The 20,973-nt window shown below is 41.6% G+C and overlaps 1 protein-coding gene across 2 annotated transcripts in view; it reads right to left on the minus strand.

Annotated features, from left to right (window-relative positions):
• Nucleotides 1–20,973, minus strand: part of LOC143275650 (importin-5-like) — a 96,045-nt gene that overhangs the window by 38,036 nt on the left and 37,036 nt on the right. For both annotated transcript variants that reach the window (XM_076579901.1, XM_076579902.1), the window contains 7 exons: nucleotides 20,290–20,377; nucleotides 12,247–12,353; nucleotides 10,820–10,944; nucleotides 9,925–10,014; nucleotides 8,185–8,358; nucleotides 6,593–6,693; nucleotides 354–471 (listed from right to left, as the gene is read on the minus strand). In XM_076579901.1, the coding sequence (XP_076436016.1) occupies nucleotides 354–471; nucleotides 6,593–6,693; nucleotides 8,185–8,358; nucleotides 9,925–10,014; nucleotides 10,820–10,944; nucleotides 12,247–12,353; nucleotides 20,290–20,377 (803 nt within the window). The remainder of the gene's footprint in view (nucleotides 1–353; nucleotides 472–6,592; nucleotides 6,694–8,184; nucleotides 8,359–9,924; nucleotides 10,015–10,819; nucleotides 10,945–12,246; nucleotides 12,354–20,289; nucleotides 20,378–20,973) is intronic.

Consider the following 20,973-nt stretch of genomic DNA (forward strand, 5'->3'; position numbering starts at 1 on the left):
ACTACAGACACCATGACACAAACAAGCCCACACAGAAATAGATCTTTATAATGTATTTAATGTGTGTATGTAGTATGTCTGAAAAAATCAAACGAAAAAAAACAACAGAAGTGTGTCTTAGCCTTCCCACAAAGTAACCACAAAGAGTGTGTGTGTGTGTGTGTGTGTGTGTGTGTGTGTGTGTGTGTTAGTGTGAGAGTGTGAGTGTCTGTGTGCTCATGTGCATGTATGCATGTATGTGTGTTGTCTATGTGTGTTGTCAGTTTTTGTATATATGTGTATGAAAACATGTGCATTTTGACATGCGGGTGTTTGTGCCTGTATGCTGTCAGTGTGTGGGCCACAAAGCACACCTTCTCTCTGCCGACAGCCAGCCCGATCAGACTGATGCACTCAATGGTTTTTCCCCGCAACAAGCGCAGCTCATCCCGTGTGGCATTCTGGATGATGTACTTCAGGCACGGCATGAACCTGCACCACAAGGTCTCAAATCACTCACACAACACAATACACATCAGGGCTTCAAATACCCACCTGTCGATTGTCCACAACCACTACACCTTTAACTCACTCGGAACAACAAGTTTTCTCCCTTGCTTTTCCCCACAGACGGCCCATTTGTAAGGGTTTGGAAAAAAATTACAAAAAATACAAAATACTGTGTAAGAAAATGAAACTTTCAAAACTGGTTTTTTTACGTGTTGAGCTATTACATAAAAAAAAAATATCAAATTTCTCATCTTATTTTTACAGTTTTGCCATATGTAGAAAATACTGCCAATTTTTCACCCCGAATCACCATACCCATGCTCGCTTTCTGCATTAAATTTGCTTTCTTCTTCATCATCATCCACCTCTTAATGTCCGACCCTTCACTTTGTAGCATTTCAAGTACTTCGGCAACCCTAAAACATTGCCGTCACTGCCTTGTTCGCTTCACAACATTCTGAGAAGAGGCCGCTTTGCTGACAGGCTGGCACGCGAGCAGACGACCGGTCAGTGACTTTGTCAGCGTGTGTGCGAGACAGGCCACACATCCCAGACTAACCAATCACACTGTTCGATTGTGGAGTGACCCAGAATAGCGCACTCTGCTTGGCTAATCACAAAATCACGTGTACAGCGCATGATGGAATTTTACTTTCGGAGAATGCTATTCCATTCCTTCGTCCGAAACCGAATACGTTTTGTGTAGGAATGCGTGAGCATTCCTTCGTCTGGAAAGAGTTAAGCAGACAAGTGGAAAAGCTCTCTCCACTTGTCTGTTGGGCAACCAATATTTTTTTTACTGTCAGTGAATGGGTGATTAAGCTCAGATTCAGTGCACACTGATCACATTTCCCTACTCCTCCCTTTTCACAGACACAAGGTGTATTCTGTGAATAAAATGTGTGCATGTGGAAACTTAAAAAATTCTCTGTCCTGCTTCTCATTTCTTCTTACTGTTATTAACCACTTGAGTGCCTATGTCAGCTAACGTCCTACAAAAAGTGTTGCTATAGTGCCTTAAGACGTCCACTGACATCCTGCACATGTTCTGATTTTTCCTTCATTGGAGTATGGATAACTATAGCGATGGACAAGGATCTCTCTTGTCTGATGATTGGTTTGAACACAAAGGTGAATCACAAGGACAGAGATGAAACTGACAGTCCATTTTTGGTAATTCAGTCCGTCTGTACAGACTGTTTTTGAACAAGTGGCTATGACTGACAGAATATGTGCAGCGAGTGTTGGAAGAGGGGGAGGAGAGGGAGAGAAGTGAATAAGACAACAGGTCAAATGCCAGCCAGATGGTGTGAAGTGGGCGTGGCAGTTGGAGGCCAGTGCACTCACATGTCACTGCATACTGCAGGAAACAGACAACCGCCACCGCTCCATGATTTTCAAGAAACGCAGGGCTGAACCTGCACTGGAAGTGAAGCACATGCTTTTTGTTTTTAACACCTGTCATTGAATCAGGTGGCAAGCCAGATGCACAGGAGACACTCAAAATCCACCCACGTACAACCCTTGACATCAAAGAACTTCACCCTCTAACATGCAAAAGCTCTTAGCTGTCAAAAAACTTGCCAGCTCAGTTTCTGACATCCTGATTGATCTTTTACATTGACTATACCCACCTTTGTCATTGTTGGGACAGTAATTCACTGACATGTCTACATGAGTTGTGATTTATTCGTATAAACTTATAACCTGTTTTAATTTCTTCTGCAGGTATAATCTGATAATAGGCATGTTATTTCTTGCTGTATTTGTTTTTCTTCATGGGTGTCATTATGTAGCAGTGGGGAAAAAAATTTTGACTTTAAATGCCTGATCAGTTATCTACAATCAAACTAACTGGGGAAAAAACCCAGTAGCAGAATCTATATTCATTTTCCTTCAAAAAATGTTTACTTTCTTTCCCCATCTCCCACAGGTTTTTCTTTTCACTACAATTTTTTTAAATTCATTACCCCCAAATACTCAAATTCACTGGCAAGGGGAGAGCACTTATTTACAAAATTCTCTGGCACTCAACTGGTTAATGTAGGTACCGGCAGTCAAAATTTTAAAATAGAAAAAAAGATTTGTGATACATTTTATAAAAAAAAAAAAAAAAAACTACTTTAAAAAATAGACAAAACACAAAAAGAATGAAGTCTCTACCTTTCTTAGTTTCTGAGATATGGCCATTTTAAGATGACATGTCATGACAAACTTAGATTTTCCTCAAGTTCAGTGATACCTGAACAGCATAATCATTACCACAGCAGACCCATCTTATTACTTTTCAAGAGTACATAACATATAAAAAAAATAAAAAGAAAAAACAAATCCATTACCCAGAAAGTTTCTATTTTACAGAGCCTCAAATTTGACAAAAATGCCAGTTTCATATGTCCAAAATACCCTGATAAAGCATTTTTGGAGGGCAGCCACACAAAAACTATACATTAGAAACAGCTGAAATCTATGATTCGGACCCCATACAACATACTGATTTTGCTTTTTTTTTCTGTACAGTTAACTTGATTTACAAATGAATAATTGGCCTTTAAAAATGGGGTTTTCCTTAATTTGTGGGATGGAAAAAGTGACGTCACAAGCTGTCAAACTTAAAACAGCTCTAACTCAAAAACTATTTGATGGATTTGCTTCAAATTTTGCATGAGTGTTAAGAATGTTACAACAAACAATTCTATTCAAAACAGTAATATACAAACATCAAACCGGCAATTTTGGTTTATCCATATGAAGAAAATGAATATGTCTTGATGTACAAAAAATCTTAAATCAGTGAATAAAAAAAAAAGTCTAACATATTTCTTTTAATCTTAACAACTTGGCAATATATGTACTACTTTATGTTTGTAGACTGTTTCCATAACATGAAAAAATGAAACAAAAGAGGAAAAAAAAAAGGGGTTGGTGGTGTTTGAGGGAGGTTGGTGGCATTGTCACTGACTGTCAACAAGATTTATGCGAATCTCTGTACAAGTATGTCTTCCTCAGTTTGTCATGTTCAGGAACAGACCACATTCTGCCATTCTGCATTGTAACTTCAAAACCAAAAGAAAACACAAACATTGCAGAAATACTCCCATCTTCTGGCTTATGTGGCCACACATGTGTTGTTGGCAACTGTACATTTGTGTGGAACGTTCACCTTAGCCTGGTCTGGTCTAAAAATTTCAGACACTTCCGACATGAAAATCATTGTCACTGAAGACAGCAATATTTTCTCCAATCCTGGTGAAAACAAAATCCTTAAAAGTGTTTTCTTCTTCAGCTGTGTCGCTGGATTCTGCAGACAGGTCATGGTCTGTATCAACATCCACTGGCTCTGAAAAAAAAAATCATCTGATCTGATACAGATAGTTTACAAGTTCACAAAATGCAGGCTAAATCACTAAATGTTTAAATATTGGTTTATGATTTTATGTACCCAAAGATGGTTCAATGTGTGCTGCCCGGAATGCATGCATGTACACATATACTGAATGCATCTGCAAGTGCATCAATTCATTGATTCATGCTCTGTGTGTGTGTGTGTGTGTATATGTGTGTGTGCATAATTATAAGCTTTGCATTGTTTGTACTTTTTGTGTTTTTTCTCATGTAGCTTTGGTATTTGCGTATAAGAACAGATTTATATAATATTGCTGCAGACCATATAAGAAAACAAAAAGAGGAGTAAAACCTGTCAAGGCTCTTCTCTATGGACAGTTACATTAATATTTGCAATTGTCACTAAAACGGTGATTTTTCCCTCCTATTAATGAAAGCTAGTTTCTATTACTTACTTATTTCTTATTTAACATTTGTTACATGTGTTAATGTTTGTTATCAAAAGGTATTGCATTAAATCAGCAGTGGTGTGAAACCTGCATGTACAGCAAAGACACTGGGTATAAAATGCTTTGCACAATATTCATCATTCTGTCCCTCAGTGTTAGCACAAAAGCACACACACACACACAGCGGATGTGTTGCTGCCTGAGTGCATGCACACTTCATGTGTGTGTGTGTGTGTGTGTGTGTGCGCGCGCGCGTGTGTGTGTGCTAAAACTATAAGAGAAGGAGAAAGAGAGAGTGTATTGACAAATGTAAACAAAGAGCTTGATGATGTGAAACAATTATGTACAATGGCCTTTGATCCCATCTCTCCATGCTCAGATTGTGATATAGATAATTATATTCCATTAATGTTGGTATTTATTTCTGAACTAAGTTAACAATAAGTAATAACAAACCAATCTCAATAATTATGTTAACCTAGTTAACTAGGTCACGAGAGGCCTATGAGGTGGTTGTTTCCGGCTTATGTCATGATCAATTGTCTTCATTTAAATCGGCGATCCTTTCTTTTAGAATCCCAAAATGTATATAACAATATAACAAAATGCAAAATAATGCATTTACGTTTCATTACAAGAGTTTTCATACAATATTTCAGTCTAGAATAAAATAGTACTGACACGAAACACAACTGGTGGAAACGTGTCGATCACTTCATCAAGCAGTCAAAGCTCACTCCATTTATCACGAAATCAGAACGATCCTATGGATTAACAAGCTCTAAAAACTGCGTGGATCAATTAATTATGAATCAATCTATAAAACCCGTAACACTTACCGAGATGAATTTTGATCTGGACGACGAAAACGCTTGAAATGTTAGCGTCATCGCTTGTCGATTTCATCGGAGCTGCCATCGCCGAGTCGAGTCAATGTGTGAATGTGTGTCACTGTTGCAAGTGTGCTTTTAATTGGCTGCGGTGTAACTGAACACATATGAATACATTGACCTTTGGTACCATTCGAATCAGTGAAAAATAAGCTTTCTATCGCATAATGTTACATTGTATTTAAAAGCTTTACTTTGGTGGAAAAAGCCTTCAAAATGTTCTTTTAACTGATCGGTGTGCTGGCTTTTTGTTATAAAACAAATTAATAAAATAACTGATGGTGGAACTTGTTAAGGCTTCGACCTTGCGGTTTGACCTCATTTGAATACTGGGGATGGTAAATTCCACAACCTATAAACAAAGCAAAACAAGTGACCCTCGGACAACGCGAATGTCCGCCATAGCGGAAGCGCGACATGGGGTGAGTTTCACCGATTACGGTAGGCAGTTCTCGGAACGAATAAACACTCACACTCGCATACAAGAATATATATGAACAATCGATTGAAAGATTAATGGCTTATATTTATTTTCATTATGTTTTAAACACGATTTATACACAATTTCACACAAAAATCATCAAGTGAAAAGTGACAATTTTCGATTGGCTGCTGGCTTTCCCGCAGCCTGTGTTAGCGGGTGCCGGTACCTAGTTAACGAAACAATGTTTTTTTCTGAACTCTTCTTCTTTGTTCGTGGGCTGCAACTCCCATGTTCACTCATATGTACACGAGTGGGCTTTTACATGTATGACTGTTTTTACCCCGCCATGTAGGCAGCCATACTCCGTGTTCAGGGGAGTACATGCTGGGTATGTTCTTGTTTCCATTACCCACCGAACACTGACATGGATTACAGGATCTTTAACGTCCTTATTTGATCTTCTGCCTGCATATACACACAAAGGGGGTTCAGGCACAAGCAGGTTTGCACATATGTTGTCCTGGGAGACTGGAAAAATCTCCACCCTTTGCCCAGCAGGTGCTGTTACTGAGATTCAAACCCAGGACCCTAAGATTGAAAGTCCAATGCTTTAACCACTCAGTTATCACGCCTGTCTACAAACTATAAGAATTATGTCTGCTGACTTGTCTTTGCTTTACTGGTAGTTACTTTCACTTTGTAGACACACATATTAGCAGTCTCACATCACTAACACAACATGGTACAATACATACAAACACATGCAGGTTCAAAGGTTGGGTTTTTTTGTTTTTGTTTTTTAACATGTGTAAATAAGTACACAAAAACAAAGATACTCTCACTAACACAAACACTTAAACAGATACAAATATTCGAAACAATTAAAATACATACAGACTTATGCACTCACACATGACAATGCATGTACACAAAAGTATACACAAACACAACACACTGCACTCACACACACAAGCACTCACCCTATCCCCACATACCTGTCATAGTATTCAGTGAACCTGTCCTCAGCGGTGTCAGCCACAGAAGCCAGGGTCACGATGACCTGCTCCAGCACCAGTTTATTCCCCTTCTCTATGTGCTGTCAACACAACATGTCATGTTCTCTATGTGCTGTCAACACAACATGTCATGTTCTCTATGTGCTGTCAACACAACATGTCATGTTCTCTATGTGCTGTCAACACAACATGTCATGTTCTCTATGTGCTGTCAACACAACATGTCATGTTCTCAATGTGCTGTCAACACAACATGTCACATTCTCTATTTGCTGTCAACACATCATGTCATGTTCTCTATGGGCTGTCAACACAACATGTCATGTTCTCAATGTGCTGTCAACACAATATGTCACATTCTCTTTGTGCTGTCAACACAATATGTCACATTCTCTTTGTGCTGTCAACACAACATGTCATGTATTCCCCTGCCATTCTCCACTACTACATTCTCCAGAACAAAAAACAACATAGTATGGAAGAATGTTTAAAAAAGAAAAAAAAAGGGAAAATATGCCGTGGGGGATCCCTTCTTTTTTTTAATCCGAATAGAAAAATAAGTATCAGAAAAATTGGAGGCTGAAGAAACAACACAAAAAACAGCAGCATAAAAAAACAACAACAAAAAATAACTGCATCTGTTTCACTGCTGGGATCATCAGGCACTTGCGTCTTCTATCAGAGTTAACAACAGACCATCCAGTATGCAAGAGGTCAAGAACAAAAAAGTAACTTGAGTGCCACAGTCATTTCGTCAGCAGCCATGAATGGAAAGTTCAACCATGGACATTTCTAATAGAGTTACATCTCTAACAGAAGGCTTGAGATCTCCATGTGCAACACTAAAATCACACTGGCAAGCCGTACAGTGTGGAAATTCTGGGCCTTTCCCACTCTCTTAATTCAGGATATCTCTGAATATCTACATTGGAAGTTTCATCCAGCCTTCTTTTTGAAAGATGGATGGATTTTTCCACTCTCTTCATCATTGTCTTCACATCTCATGGACATATTTTTATTTCTTGTCCGCCATCTTGAGTGCCAGAAGTGAATGTTTTTGTAACTACATTAATACAAAAGCACAGCTGTGCCTAAGTCTGAACGCACAAGACCATTATTTGAAAATATTATACCCCATTATCAATGTGTTTCAGGGTTGGTTTTTTTGTTGTTGTTTTTTGTGTGTGTGGCCTCAGCACACATGAACACAGAGCACAATAAAGTTGCTCTGTTCTTTTCTTTTTCTATTTTTTGGTGCTCTATGGGTTTTTTTCACTGGCCCAAAAAACCCCAAAGAAAATAGAAAAGCAAAAACAGCAACAACAAAAAAGCAAGAAAGTGGAGAAAAAGAAAGAAAGAAAGATGGTATCAATAAAGATTTCACCTTTTTATCTGTTTATTTTTTTTATAAATGCATTAAGCTCTAGTGCTGGTCAAGGGTTTGATCAAAATTCCAAGACTTTTCCAGATTCTGAAGGGCAAAACATATTTTTCTAAGACTTTTCTAGACTCCTATAACTGTGTGAGAACCATGAATTGTGAACCCATGTCAAGAAGCCCCGTCCCCTGACCTCTTTGAACTTGGAGGTGAGGACGTGCTCCAGCTTGGCAATGACAGTGGCCAGGTAGCCCACCAGGATGCCCTTCGGGCAGTCCTCGCTGAAGTTCACAAGGGCCGCTGCTCCGTGGGCTTGAACCCTCGGCACCGAATCGTCATCCAGCACTGACAGCAGACCTGGTACAATCTGACACCAGAGGGCAAAGATGGGAGATAATTATGTAAAATGGCAAAATCTGACACCAAGGAGCAGAGTGTTGATGTAAAGATGGGAGATAATTATGTAAAATGGCAAAATCTGACACTAGAGAGCAGACTGCTGATGTGATGATGGGAAATATTTATGTAAAATGGCACAATCACCAGATAGCAATGTGTTAATACACAAATGGGAGATAATTACGAAAAATGGCACGATCTGACTTTGAGTTAATGCAAAGATAAGGGTAATTATAAAAAATGAATAGCACAGTCTGAAACCAGGGGGCAGTGTTTCTTCATGCAAAGACAGGAGATAATTATCAAAATTCTGGCACAATCTGACACCAAGGGACAGCTGTTCAATTAATGCAAAGACGAAAGATGATAACGGAAACAACAAGCACATTTTTGACACCAGGGGGCTGTGTTTAATCAATCCAAAAATGGTAAACAATAATGGAAATGTCTGGCACAATCCGACACTTGGGGACAGTGTATTAATCCGAAGATGGGAGATAATTATGTAAAATGTTGCCAAGGAGCAAAGTTCTAATACAAAGATCCATGTAAAAATACTGGTTTATAATCATACTGCACCACACTTGTCTGTATGTAAACAAACTGAATGACTGTGATTCATCTGCATTGTTAATGTGTTTTACACCACAAATTAACTGATCTGACTGAAGACAGTAAAGTATCCTGTACTGCACTTGTTGTCCTTGATACAAGAAACATTGAAGGATATATATATCTACCTAACAAAAAAAAAAAAAAAAGGGATGTGAACTTTAAAAAAAAGTTTAACACAGAAACAAAAACATAAAAAGAAATAAAGCTAGAAAATTCGTATTTGGACACTTCAAAATTTTCTCTTTCTTTTAATCACTGACTTTTCACAAACAAATAAAATGTGTAAACATTTCAGAGACGTGTATCTTGTTCACGAGCCCATTGACATACTAGTGGAAAGGGCAAGCAGTACATGCACAAAGAGACAGGTGCAAGGCAGTGAGTCTATTTTATTCCTTCCTTGTGGCAAAGTTGCTCTGAAGGCTACTTTGCCTTGATTCGTGAGAACCTCACCATTCTTGCTATCAGGTGGAAAAGAAAGAAATGCACCTTCCCAGCGTGTCTCATGAGAACTTTGCCTAACCAGCATGTAAGAAACACGCCACAGGTCATTTCACACACTCCTAGTCTGATCCAATGCTTTGGTGCTATTTTGTGACCCATTTTCAGAATTTAGTGGGCTTTTCTTCAAAGCAACACAAAAGTCAATCATCTTGTGCTTAGCCTTCTTTTCTTTTTCTTTTTTTTTGCGACCTAGAATAAACTTCAGTCTTGCTCATGCTCAGGCATGCAAGCAGACCACTTCTAAGTCAACAATATAAGACTCATACCAAATTTTTTAGATTTCATAACGTCTGGCCCTGATCGATACCACTACTGCTCTTCTGTTACGTTTTTTTTTCCAACAAAAATTGACACACACAGTCACAGGTCTGAGACGCTCAGAATCCTAAGCAATCTTAACCACCCAGCTCCTAACCTTTTCATGGAACTTGCGTTGGCAGTTGGGTCCAAAGTCTGTGCAGAGCTGACCAAAGGCATTGCAGGCTGCGTACCGTACTCTAGGATGCTGTGTAACACAAACATGATCACAATCACAGAGCAGCAGTCATATGGCACTGCTGTTGGATGCAACTGCATCATCAATATTCTCATCACTGATATAAAATGAAGCTTTCCTTTCTGCGTCCATGGGCAGCAACTCTGTTATGCATTGTGGAACACCAATGGTGTTAGGCAAAGCATGTTTGCTAAACGTTTGCTCGAAACTGAACACAATAAATCTGGTTGCAGAAAATGAACAGCTACTTTTTCCAAAAAATGCGACCAGAATGTTCACTGGTTAAAAAGACATCCAATCTCAAAGCATTATTTTCGTGTGAGTTCACAAATTATTCTCGTGGCTGTTTTGATAGGAAAAGGGAAGTAGAAGGAGAAGAAGATGGAGAAGGAGAAGATTATGCAGAAGGAGAAGAAGACAGAGATGAAGAAGGTGAAGAAGAAAAGAGAAACAGAAGAGAAGAGTAATAGAGGAAAAGAGGAAGAAGAGGAAGAAGCATGCTTTTTGTTGTATGTTGATTTTGTATGTGTGTTTGTGTTTTTGGATGTTTGTATAAAAACCAGACCAGATTTTTTAAAATCATTGATACATGTAAGTTGTCATTTTTATATCATTATAATTGTTATAAATATTTATATTGTGCATATCTTTGTTCAGAGACCAAACTAATTTTTTTTTTTTACACAGTTTTAGTGTTTAAATGCAAATTTTACAATTAGAATTTCACATTATACAGCACACAAGAGCATGTTTCACATAGAAAGGTGCGATATCTAAAATCACCCAAATTATTATCATGATCATTATAGCTTACCGGGTCCTTGAGGTAGGGCAGAATGGCATTGACGATTTCATCCAGCATTAGTTCCATCTGGGAGTGACAACCCTCCCCACATGCTGACACTGCCATCAGTGCTGCATGGCGGTAACGCCAGTCCTCTGGAAGCACACTTGACTGTTTAATAATCATAACTATAACGCAGACTGCCACTCACACTTCCCAGTCAGGGGAGTCTTGAGATTTACAATTCAAGTTATGCACACACAAATAATCAATCGACTCAAATGATGTGGCTAAAAGCCAGCCCAGCACAATGGGGCCATTTCTGGGAAGACACCTGTCAGTTCTTTGAATCAGTACATAAACATCAACGCACAAAGTACACCATACTCAAACCATCATTTGCAGTTCTTTAAACCAATACATAAACATCAACACATCAAGTACACTCAAACCATCATTTGCAGTTCTTTAAACCAATACATAAACATCAACTCTGCTTTTCCCGCATTGGCCTTGTCAGCCATGAGCGTGCCTGCATCAGACGTGGACAACGCCCTTCCTAGATCTTCGTTAGCGAAGCCAGGCCATGAAACATCAACACATCAAGTACACCATACTCAAACCACCATTTGCAGTTCTTTAAACCCATACATAAACATACATGCATCAAGTACACCATACTCAAACCACCATTTGCAGTTCTTTAAACCAATACATAAACATACATGCATCAAGTACACCATACTCAAACCACCATTTGCAGTTCTTTAAACCAATACATAAACATACTTGCATCAAGTACACCATACTCAAACCACCATTTGCAATTTACAGCAAGTTGATGGATGCAGTAATTTTGGTCACTAAGCGACAGAAAATGGAAGTGAAGATGGTCGCACATTTTCTTTTCAATTGACAAAGACGTGGAACAATCTCCCTGTTAACCTCCGTCATTCTGACTCCCTCACATCTTTCAAATATGATCTCAAAACTCACCTCTTCCCTCAGCAATAAGTTCACTTGTGGCAGGTCCATTTCTTTGCATGTGGTGTGCTTGATGTGTGAATACATATGTATGTGTATGAATGTATATTTGGTGGGTTTGTACGTTTGACTGCGAGTGTGCATGTGTGTGTGTGTGTTGTGTGTGTGTGTGTATGTTCATGTGTGCACATGTCTGACAGTATGTCTGTGCAAGTGTGTTTGTGTGTGCCTATGTGTGCGTATGTGTGGAGGCCAACTGCTATGTTCATATATATGCCAAAATGTATGTACAGATTGTGTGTGTGTGTGTGTGTGTAGTTTGTTAGTCACATTTTGTGATACTGATGTAATGTGTCATGTAAAAAAAAAAAAGTGTTTTGTAAAGTACCTTTTGCAGATTTCTGTACTGTACAGAGCAGGTTTTCATACTATCATTACAACTTTGACACAAGGAGAAGAGGAGAGATACTGACGGTGGCCCAGCATGGTGGAGATGGTGGCCACAATCTGACCCAGCATGGTCTTCCCCCCAAGGGCACATGCCAGCCGGTCCAGGGCACTCTCTGCCGCTATAGCGTTACTGTAAAACACATACATCACACATCATCTGTAGTGCTGCTATGGTGTTACTGTAAAACACATACATGACACATCATCTGTAGTGCTGCTATGGTGTTACTGTAAAACACATACATCACACATCATCTGTAGTGCTGCTATGGTGTTACTGTAAAACACATACATCACCATCATCATCTGTGGTGCTGCTATGGTGTTACTGTAAAACACATACATCACACATCATCTGTAGTGCTGCTATGGCGTTACTGTAAAACACATACATCACACATCATCTGTAGTGCTGCTATGGTGTTACTGTAAAACACATACATCACCATCATCATCTGTGGTGCTGCTATGGCGTTACTGTAAAACACATACATCACACATCATCTGTGGTGCTGCTATGGCGTTACTGTAAAACACATACATCACCATCATCATCATCTGTGGTGCCGCGATGGCGTTACTGTAAAACACATACATCACACATCATCTGTAGTGCTGCTTTGATGTTACTGTAAAACACATACATCACCATCATCATCTGTGGTGCTGCTATGGCGTTACTGTAAAACACATACCTCACCATCATCATCATATGTGGTGCTGCTATGGCGTTACTGTAAAACACATACATCACTCATCAGCACTACCAGGCATAAGATTGGGAAATTGTGATTGAGACTGAAAGGTGGGGGCCTGGGACTGCGGCCCCCAGTAGGGGTCCATAGGGTAACGCCGCTGGTGGGGGTCTGAAGTGTTTTTGCTTCCAAACCTGAAAAGTCAGCCTTGGGGGAATGATTTTCAAAATCGTGTCTCGTGTGTGTGTGTGTGTTTGTGCGTGCATGTGTGTGGTTTCAATGCAACTCTCTGTGTATATGTGAGAGAGAGAGAGAGCGAGAGAGAGACAAAGAGATTGAGAAAAGGGTTGGGCTGGACATGGGAGGAAAGAGTTCATGTATGTGCACTGCTTTAAATACAACTCTCTGTGTATTAAACTTTGTGTGTGTGTGTGTGTGTGTGTGTGTGTGTGTGTGTGTGTGTGTTTTCAAGGAAATATTATTAGCACACAAGTTTGCACTGTACCAATATAACTGACCACCTGGTCTCTTCAGCTGTAGTCTCTGTTCCACTGACATGCATGTGTGTTGGTTGAGGAAAGAAAGGGGAAGGGGAATGACTGGAGGGAGGAGGGGGTGGGTCTGTGACTAGTTATATCACTTTCAAGCAGTCAAGGATTCTCAGCTGGAGCTAGTGGTCCCTGTCATGGCTCAGTGCCAAAATTGCCAGTCACTGACAGTGGTTTCATACCCCCCCCACGCCCCCCCTTTTCCCTCAGCACTGGTAGTGACTCAAGAGAGAGGGGAGGGGTACATAGGCAAATCATGAAAGTGAAGTCTGCAGGAAGGGGGGGGGGGGGGTTTAGGGAGTGACTTTTTTCTCTCTGAAATCAACTGCCCTTCCATTGAAAACAGCGGATCCGGATCCGCTGAGAGTTCCCCAGCATGGACTCTGTGTGTGTGTGTGTGTGTGTGTGTGTGTGTTCAGGGAAGAAAGAAAAAGAGACAGCAAGCGCACATGCACGCGCGTGTGTATGTATGGTTTCAATTCAACTGTGTGTAAACAAGAGAGAGAGGGAGGCAGACAGAAAGAGAGGGGAGATGGTAGGAGGAAAGAACTGATGCAAGTTGTATTTGTGCATATGTATGCACTGCTTTCAAATTCAATAGATCTCTCTCTCCGCATGTGTGTGTGTTTTTTCAATACAACTCTGTGTGTATATGCAAGAAAGAGAGAGACAGAGAGAGAGAGAGAGAGGCAGAAAGAGGGAGCGAGGGACAAAGAGACACAGAGAGAGGGGGGAAGGTGGGAGGAAAAAGTGCAAGTTTGTATGTGTGCATGTATGTGCATTGCTTTAAATACAATTCTGTGTGTGTGTGTGTGTGTGTGTGTGTTCAATCTCCGTGTGTATGTGTGTGTGCTTGAAAGAGAGAGCGTGTGTGTGAGTGTGCGCGCACATGTGCGTATTATTAAGCTCTGCGTGTGATGGTGTGAGCACTCATAATATTATGTGTGCACATGTGCAAGTGTGAAGGAGAGAGATAAAATAAAAAACAGAGTATGTGTATATGTGAATGCATTCATGTGAGTGTGTGTGTGTATGTGTGTGTGTGTGTGTGTGCGTGTGCGTGCGCGCGCACATTCAATTCAGCTCTATGTCTGTGTGTGTAACTTTGGTAATCTGGCCAGCTATAGGTCTCAAATCTAAATACACTGTGTCTTGCCATGAACTGTCTGTATAGAAGCCTGGCTGTGTCAGAAAAGCCACTGACCTCAATAAGTTGCTGCAAAGTTTGTTTCAATCGCAACATTGTTACTTGTGCAGACAGTGGCAAAGTTGGAAGCTTCTGAATGAACAGAGGGTCAAGTAGATGTACCCACGGCCCTTGTGGCTTGACAGGGGTGGAGATCACCAGCACTGGTGTATCTGTGTGTGTGCGCAAGTTTGTGTGTGTGTGTGTGTGTTATTGTGCACGCGCTCACATGTCCCGCGTGTGCGTGCGTGTGTGTGACTGACAGCATGTGTCTGCATGTGCGCACGTGCATGCTTTTCACAGTGCGTTAAGAAACTTTCGGACTTCGATTTTGGTGCTCTGACAAGTCTGGATCGCCTCTCAAGGGGTCAACAAACAACGCTTTCGAAAGAGCATTCTGTTTTCATTTTTGACAGATCATCAGTAAACGATATGGAACGGCCCACAGGCTTTTTCTTTCTTTCTTTTTTCTTCTAGAAAACGGACGCTCCGTTTTTAATGCAAATGTGAAAACAGATTTCCATGCCTAGACTGAAGAGTTGCACCCATACAATCTGACACCAATCGTACTTGGCCTTGTCCGTGTAAAGTTAAATTTTTTATTGTTCACTTCTGTTTTCACGGTCTCATCTTGCCAGACCCAGTTCCGCTTATTATTCACTCCTTTATCGATCTCTGCTGCAAAAATCCTCTAATCCTTTGTGAGTTTTCTCATTTTGTCAATGACTGAAGACGATCGACGAAATCAGGTATCTTTGCAAGTGGTGAAGCCCGCGAGCGAGTTTTGTAATCCCGACCAAATACAGATAAGCTGAATGATGACAGAGGAGCAATGGAACACTTATTCTCAATTGGTTCGCTTATCCAAACATGGGGTATTTTAGCAAACGCTGTGGGTCTGTCTTGATCGGTCGGACAACGTTCGTGCAACCTTCGTGGGTCGGGGAAAAAAAAACCTCACCCCCCTTCCACCGATTTCTCAACGGATTTATGCGAATCTCAAAAATGGCCTCTGGGGCCAATTTTTGGTCATAAATCCGACTATAGTCGGAAAAATCTCATGCCTGATGAAAGGTCATTAAGGATGACTGATGACTTGCGCGATGAGTTTGTTTAAAGTAAAGAGGAGTTGCGCAACGTCAACCTCACTCTCTCCTCCGGGTTCACCAATTTCCAGTGGCAAGACTAAGTCGAGACGACTGGAGGATGAGCACGGATGCAGTGGATGACCATGATATCCTTTCGGTGTCCCATCTTGCTCTCTGCACTCCACAGTGTGTTGCTGTAACCGCCTTCCTCTCCGTTGAACCGACAGGTTTCTTCCGCAGATTCTGCTGGATCCAGACTTCGCATGCATGGGTAGACACACCCCAGGGGCCAACTGCATGTGGCATGCACACAGCACGGTGGAGCTAGATGGCCGTCGGTGGCTTTCCTGAGCCGATGCCCTTTTATGGATCTCGTTTTTAATTCCATAAGGGTGTCTAGCCACCCGCCTCACCAGTCCCGCAAGGGAGCGGTGGGAGTGCCGGTTTAGTCACCGGCCACCCAACCCTGAACAGGCTGTACTGGATTACAGGTTACCAGTAGCAGATCTAATGACCTGACACTATAACTATAGCGTTACTGTAAAACACATACATCACTCATCATCATCTGTGGTGCTGCTATGGTGCTACTGTAAAACACATACATCACACATCATCATCATCTGTTGTGCTGCTATGGTGCTACTGTAAAACACATACATCATCATCACACATCATCTGTTAAACCGCTATGGCGTTACTGTAAAACACATACATCACTCATCACACATCATTTGTAGTGCCACATTGGCATTTCAATGGTCTATGGTGCTGTGTGCACTTAACCCTTTCGCTACCAGGAAAATAAGATTTAAGTGAAAACTATTTGCCAGGTTTTTTTTCACAAAAAGGTATAAATTTGCAAAAAATTCTGTGCTCTTTGTTATTGGAGAAAAACCCATAAAAGTATATATTTTCTGAAAGGTAAATGAATAAAGAACACAAAACACATGTTTTCCCATTTTATATATATTTTAGTGACATGCTGTTGTTTTGAAATCAGTGTTTTGTTTTTGGTCACATTTTCAACGTGTTCATTACTAACATTAATCAGGTAATTTGCACTAAAATATATTTTCTGGACAAATGGATATCTGCATACACAAAATCATACTAGAACAACCACAATAAAAAAAATTTAAAAAGAGATAGATATACAATGCATTGTGACTTCTCAAAGTGATAATGTGGATGAGAGGCCACGCCCCCTCAGTCTCCACCCCCCTCCTCCTCACCCCTCTCACACAGTCACTTTTTCCAGTTCTCATCAGACCGCGTTGGCTGAGTGCCAAGAAAATCGCTCACACTATCCGCTAATAATTCAGTTAGTTTGTGTCTTCTGCTAAGGTTTGCACAGCCGGCATCACTCACTGACAGTCGCATCTTGGCCACTCTCTTGATTGCTCCCTTTATTTTCTATCGAATCGTCCTATAAGTGTTCATCACTGTCTTCTTTGAGTTTACGCTTCAATTCTTTCTGAGCATCAGCAAAAGAAAGCAATCTTGGTTGATTTAGTTCGCTACGATCGCATGTCTTCAGCACAGCGTCAGTCCGACATTTTGCTGAGCGAGCGAGGAGAGGAGCCAGGCAAACACTGGGACAGTAACCCAACCAAAACATTCAAATAAAGGACTGCCTCATGACGTAGATGGGGATTCTAGCTATGAATAGAATCCAGAAAGAGTAACCAAGCTAAAGCTACCAGCATTTTTGTCAACGAACTGAACGCAAAGCGGGGAAAAGTCTGAATATTTCGAGGACGAGTTATCTCGTCATTGTGGCAGCGAAGCGTACATGTTTGCCATGACGAGTTATCTCATCATATAGGCAGCCTAGGGGTTAAGCAAACATATCTTCTTTAAAAAAAAGTGTGAGACTTTTTGAATACTGGGAAGAGTTTCTCAGCAACACATGCAAATGCCAGAGGGTTAAGTGAGGTGCCCCTTGAGATCTCTCTTGAGAAGGAAATCTACTTCAAATGAAGGACCACTATCGCCACTATCTGCCTGATAGAGGTATAGTCAGCCAATCTGTACCCATGCATCGTGCTAGCCGACAGGTAGAGACCAGTGGAGCAGTGTGCCAGAAAGTTTGCAAACTGCATGCTAGAAGGTATGTCCTAAGCCTTCACCACTGCAACCATTTCTTCCAGCTAAAGTCATAGAGACTCATTACAGTCACTTACCTCCTTTCCCCTGTACGGAATGCTCCCATGGACAGAAGTGAAGAACTTTTTGTCTGTTAGTTGTTTTTAATTCAAAGCGCAATTGCTTGTTTGTTATTTAAAATTCAAAGTGCGCTTGATCCAAGTAACACATGATGTTTGGCACAAGAACTGGTCCCGACAGGACAGAATACAGTAGCCTTTCATTATCTGGAAGGATGAAAAGAGTGTGGCGGTAGTTTTGCTTTCCCCCCCGTCAAATACATGATGGAGTCTCCTATCGGTCCGACGGATGATCAGGCAGGCAGGCTTATCTGTCAGTGTGTGTCCTCATATGGGAGAAGAGGCCGATTCTGGATGCGCAGCACTTCCCACAGGTGTTGCAAGGGAAAACGTCTCCAGAAGTTGAGCCCTGCTTCCTTCGCTCACGCTCCTCCTTAATGGCCAGCATTCTCTTGTTTTCAAACGTCTTTATGCCACTAGAGCACAGCATCCTCCAGCGAGAGCAGTCAAGGGCATCAGTTTCCCAGGAAGTGATGTCTATGTCAAAGGCTTTGAGGTTTGTCTTCAAGGTGTCCTTGAAGCGCTTGCAGGGTCTTCAAGTTCGGTGGCCTTCCTTCAGCTGGCCATACAAAAGCATCTTCGGGATCCTGCTGTCTGTCATGCGGAGAACGTGTCCTGTCCAGCGTAGCTGGCACTGGATCAGCAGGCTTTCGATGCTGGGCAGGCCGCTCCTCTCTAGGACCTGGAGGTTGGAGACCCTGTCTTGCCACTTTATGCCGAGGATCTTTCGTAGGCATCTCTGGTGAAACTGCTCAAGTTGCTGAATGTGACGGCGATACGTCATCCATGTTTCACAGCAGTACAACAAGGTGGTCAGCACAACCGCTCTGTAGGTTTTGATTTTGGTGCTGAGCCTGATGCCTTTGTTGTTCCACAGCCTGTTGTTGAGTCTGCCAAAGGTGGAACTGGCCTTGGCGATGCACAGCGTCACTTCTGCACCAAGGGCTCCGTTGCTCCATAGGGTGCTGCCCAGGTAGCAAAACTTGTCGACTGACTTGATCTCTGTGTCATTGATCTTGATTGCTGGTGGGGGGCAGGCACTGGCGTTCTGTGAGCTAGCTTGCTGGTACATGAACTCGGTCTTGCTGAGGCTGATGGTGAGTCCAAAGCACCTGCAGGAAGTTGAGAACCTGTCCATGATGAACTGCATGTCCTCATGGGTGTGTGCAGCAAGCGCACAGTCATTAGCAAAGAGGAACTCTCTCGTCAGTGCCTCAAACACCCTGGACCTGGTAAAGAGTCGCCGCAAGTTGAAAAGTTTGCCATCTGTGCGAAACTGAATGTAGATGCCCCGGTCACAGTCTTGGAAGGCGTCAATCAGCATGGCAGAGAAGAGAATGGAGAACAGTGTGGGTGCCAAGACGCAGCCCTGCTTCACTCCATTTACCACAGGGAACGGATCCAACATGTCAGTATTTTCCAGAAAGAGTGTGGCGGTAGTTTTGCTTTTCCCCCCGTCAAATACATAGTAGTGTTGCAACAGCTGTTGTCCACGATATCATAATTTTCACCCCTTCCCACTCCCCATTTTCTCTCCAGATTTGCAGAGTTCTCAGGAATGGCCTCTGGGTCTTTCCTGCAGCAGTCAGGCTCAACTGACTAGGTGCTTTTTTTTTCCCCTCCAATTTCTTTCTTTCTTTTTTTAAAATTTTTTTTTAAATGTAATGGAAAAACACATTTATGCCTATCCATGAAGCTCTCACATCCTTGAAAATGCAAACAAGATGAAAAAGCTGCTTTTGAACAGGCTGATGTGGAGTGCTGGCCTAGTGATAATGCATCCATCTTGGAAGCAAGAGAATCTTGGTGCACTGGTTCGAATTCTCTCCCTCCACTTGACCTTGAGTCGTGGTCTGGATGCTAGTCATTCAAATGAGAGAATAAACAAAGGTCCTGAGTGCAGCATACACTTAGCGCACGTAAAAGAAACCACAGTAACAAAAGGGTTGTCCCTGGCAAAATTATGTAGAAAACCCACTTAGATAGGTAAACAAATAAAGCAGCAGGCAGAAAATACAAATTAAAAAAAAAAGAAAAAAAAGGGGGTGCCACTCTCAGTGTAGCCACACATTCTCCCTGAGGAGAGCAGCCCAAATTTCACAAAGAGAAATCTGTTGTGACAAAAGAGTAAGACAGTACAATATAATACAATACAATCAGCCATATTTGTTGTCACTATCAGTGGTGCCAAGGTCAAAATCTTTTCATATTTCTACTCACTGTGTGCTGAATGTAGACTGTGTTGTACTGACTGAAAAAGAAAAGAACCTATTTGCAGGAGAAGAAAAAAGGAAAAAAAAGTGCCCCCACCCCCCACTTACTTGTCGTGGTCTTCATCTTCAGCCTCGTCCTGGAAGGCCCAGTCCTCCTCCTCCTCCAGCTCCACCATCATCCCCAGGATCTGGGGCACTGTCAGCACACACCACACTCCATCACTATGTCAGCACACACCACACTTCATCACTATACTGTCAGCACACACCACACTTCATCACTATAATGTCAGCACACACCACACTTCATCACTATACTGTCAGCACACACCACACTTCATCACTACACACCACACTTAATAACTACACTGTCAGCACACACCACACTTCATCACTACACACCACACTTAATAACTACACTGTCAGCACACACCACACTTCATCACTATACACCACACATCATCACTACACTGTCAGCACACACCACACTTCATCACTACACTGTAAGCACACACCACACTTCATCACTACACTGTCAGCACACAGCACACTTCATCACTACACTGTAAGCACACACCACACTTCATCACTACACTGTCAGCACACAGCACACTTCATCACTACACTGTCAGCACACTTCATCACTACACTGTCAGCACACATCACACTTCATCACTACACTGTCAGCACACATCACACTTCATCACTACACTGTCAGCACACTTCATCACTACACTGTCAGCACACACCACACTTCATCACTACACTGTCAGCACACTTCATCACTACACT

The sequence above is a fragment of the Babylonia areolata genome, chromosome 30 (genome assembly GCF_041734735.1).
Source record: "Babylonia areolata isolate BAREFJ2019XMU chromosome 30, ASM4173473v1, whole genome shotgun sequence".
In the NCBI taxonomy this organism is placed as follows: domain Eukaryota; kingdom Metazoa; phylum Mollusca; class Gastropoda; order Neogastropoda; family Buccinidae; genus Babylonia; species Babylonia areolata.